At 34.1% G+C, this 3,560-nt stretch overlaps 1 protein-coding gene across 2 annotated transcripts in view; it reads left to right on the top strand.

The window, feature by feature from the left end:
• Positions 1-309: 309 nt before the first annotated feature.
• The window catches only part of LOC107601585 (heme oxygenase 2-like), a 6,990-nt gene continuing 3,739 nt past the window's right edge, over positions 310-3,560 (top strand). The window contains exons 1-4 of one of the 2 annotated variants that reach the window (XM_016293826.1): positions 311-574; positions 857-974; positions 2,159-2,268; positions 2,822-3,203. In XM_016293826.1, coding sequence (XP_016149312.1) covers positions 480-574; positions 857-974; positions 2,159-2,268; positions 2,822-3,203 — 705 coding nt within the window. In that variant the 5' untranslated portion in view covers positions 311-479. Of the gene's footprint in view, positions 575-856; positions 975-2,158; positions 2,269-2,711; positions 3,204-3,560 lie in introns of both variants that reach the window. The other variant, XM_016293828.1, reaches the window with a different exon arrangement.

Here is a 3,560-nt window from a genome sequence, read left to right as displayed (position 1 = left end):
TAGATAGATAGATAGATAGATAGATAGATAGATAAAACGGTAGATAGATAGATAGATTAAATGGTAGATAGATAGATAGATAAAACGATAGATAGATAGATAGATATATAGATAGATAGATAAAATGATAAATGGATAGATAGATAGATAGATAGATAGATAGATAGATAGATAGATAGATAGATAAAATGATAGATAGAAAAAACCATAGATAGATAAAACCATAGATAGATAGATAGATAGATAGATAGATAGATAAAACGATAGATAGATAGATAGTTAGATTATTGATCCAGTGTGTGAAATTGAGAGAGTTTGCCAGTTGAACAGTCAAATTTTTAAATAAATGAGTTTAAATATGTGTTTGAGATCAGAGGGACGTGTTGATGTGTGATCTGTGTGTGTAACAGGAAAGTGTCTGGCGTGTTGTTGTGAATGTGTTTGAGCAGTCAGAGGTCAGATCCACACAAGCCGCTGGAATGAGTGCTATGAGGACAGAAGATGCTGCTGACGGGAAGAGCACAGCTAATGGAGGAGGAGTCGTGTGTCAGGAGGGAGGCGTCACCGTCCTCAGGTACACCAGACACTCGAGAGCGCTTCCTCTGAGAACATGCTTGAGTTGTGTTCAGTGCAGTGCTGTTATTAACAGAAACTAATGAAACTGCTTTCGTTAATTGAAATAAAGCGCAAATAAATCAAAATCAAAATATTAGATGAATAACTCATTTATATTATTGTATAAAAATAAAAGCTAATTCAAAACACTGATAAATACTATACTAGTATATAAATAATACTAAAATAGTTTCAGTGCTTGTTTCATTACCGAACCCTGAATGTCATCTGATCCCTTCAGGCCTACAGATCTCTCAGAGATGTTGGCGGCCGGAACCAAAGAAGTTCACGAGAAGGCCGAAAACACCGAGTTTGTCAAAGACTTCCTGAGGGGACGCATCCGCAAAGAGCTCTTTAAGGCACATGGATTTTAAAGACCATTTAGAAATGCCATTCACAACACATTTCACTTTCATAATGTGCTGGGATCTGATTTATTACTTATATTACTTTTGATGTATGTTATTTGTCTGGCGGACGATAAACTAGCGGGGAAAATCCCTTATACTTCTAATGATAGTCTTGGAATAGTTAGCGTCCACATACCCAGGGTTATTAAAAATAAAACAATAAAATAAAACATTTTCGTTACCTGAAATAATAATAATAAATAATAAAAACAGTATTCTTCCACCAAACAATGTAGTTCCTCAGAATGTGAACTGAAATAATAAATAATATATTAAAATAAGGCAATAAGCCCCAAGAAGCCGTGGTTTACAGTGAATTTATAACAGCTAAGGGGCGTTGTTAGGCACGACGCGAAGCGGATTATTGCTTTTATAAAACGGTTATTCCATGTACGTAGTACGGTTTCACAAAATAAAACAGAGCAAATAAAGTGTACAAATGACAAAAGTAAACAAAGGTGTATGTTCGTAGAGTAATTTACTACAGCTTCGAACATGGCTCAACCAATCAGAATCAAGGACCGGAACGATCCATTTTATAAAATGTATTTTAAAACCTTTTTAATTATTATATTTTTATTATTTCATCTAGTTGGCAAGACATAATTTCTCATTTTCTTTTTTAATTTGAAGTACTAAAATAATTACAATTGAAACAAAACTTAAAGAAAAATTCCAATAAAATTCCTAAACTGAAATGACCATGAATACAGGAATTTTTTTTTATAATATTATATTAATAACATTAATTAAAAATAAATAGCATATCAATGATACTTAAATAACGTTTCACATATTTTACTATTATTTATAGACTATTATAATATTTATAATTTTTATTATATAATTTCTTTTTTATTATTTTAATTATAGTTTTTATTTTAAATTTAGTTTAAGGTTAAGTAATGTAATGTGTTTTTGTCATTTTATTATTATTATTTGTTTTCTTGAAATATTTCTATTTAGCTTTAATTTTATTTATTTATTTTTATTTAGGTTATTTGCCAAGGCAACATTTTTCTTTTTCATCAGATATTTCTATTTTATTTAACTTTATTTCAACGAAACTAAAACAAAGACATCGGTTTAGTTTGACGTGATTGTGATCTCTTGATCTGTGTTTGTGTCGTCAGCTCGGTCACGTGGCTCTATACTTCACGTACTCGGCTATGGAAGAGGAGATGGAGAGAAACAAGGAGCATCCTGATTTGGCGGCGCTCTACTTCCCTCATGAGCTGCACAGGCGGGATGCTCTGCATGAATACAGGATTTTTTTTTTATAATATTATATTAATAACATTAATTAAAAATAAATAGCATATCAATGATACTTAAATAACGTTTCACATATTTTACTATTATTTATAGACCATTATAATATTTATAATTTTTAAAGTTGGCTTCTTTTTTATTATTTTAATTATAGTTTTTATTTTAAATTTAGTTTAAGGTTAAGTAATGTAATGTGTTTTTGTCATTTTATTATTATTATTTGTTTTCTTGAAATATTTCTATTTAGCTTTAATTTTATTTATTTATTTTTATTTAGGTTATTTGCCAAGGCAACATTTTTCTTTTTCATCAGATATTTCTATTTTATTTAACTTTATTTCAACGAAACTAAAACAAAGACATCGGTTTAGTTTGACGTGATTGTGATCTCTTGATCTGTGCTTGTGTCGTCAGCTCGGTCACGTGGCTCTATACTTCACGTACTCGGCTATGGAAGAGGAGATGGAGAGAAACAAGGAGCATCCTGATTTGGCGGCGCTCTACTTCCCTCATGAGCTGCACAGGCGGGATGCTCTGGCTCGGGACCTGCAGTACTTCTATGGTGAGGACTGGCAGGACCAGATCAGCCACTCTCCCGCCACTCAGCGCTACGTGGAGCGCATCCAGCAGATCGGCCGGGACCAGCCCGCACTTCTGGTGGCTCACGCTTACACCCGCTACATGGGAGACCTCTCGGGCGGCCAGGTGCTGAGGAAGGTGGCCCAGCGCGCCATGAAGCTGCCGCCCACAGGAGAAGGCCTGAACTTCTACCAGTTCGACGGCATCCACAGCGCCAAGGCTTTCAAACAGCTGTACCGCAGCCGGATGAACGAGCTGGAGCTGGACTCGCACACCAAGCAGAAGATCGTGGAGGAAGCCGTCCTGGCCTTCCAGTTCAACATGGAGGTGAGTGCTGCTGGAAGAAACACTACTGTTTCAATTGCGATTGAAAGGGTTCATATTTTTTAGCATTTCCTGTGGGCAACTTACAATGTGTAGTGAGTGTGTTTTTGCACCAAAAACATAATTTTGTTTAATTTAGTTGTTAGTGTAATTTAGTTTATTAAATAAATACCTAAAAACTGAGTCAGTGATTGTTTATTAATTCAGTTTGGAAATTAAATATACATATATAAATATAATTATTTATTTATTAATATGTATATATATATATATATATATATAGTGGGGGAAAAAAGTATTTAGTCAGCCACCAATTGTGCAAGTTCTCCCACTTAAAAAGATGAGAGAGGCCGAGAGGCC

The sequence above is a fragment of the Sinocyclocheilus grahami genome, unplaced genomic scaffold (genome assembly GCF_001515645.1).
Source record: "Sinocyclocheilus grahami isolate Dianchi unplaced genomic scaffold, SAMN03320097.WGS_v1.1 scaffold307.1, whole genome shotgun sequence".
In the NCBI taxonomy this organism is placed as follows: Eukaryota; Metazoa; Chordata; class Actinopteri; order Cypriniformes; family Cyprinidae; genus Sinocyclocheilus; species Sinocyclocheilus grahami.
Note: the sequence above shows the minus strand (reverse complement) of the source record. Positions and strands in the feature narration are given on the sequence as shown.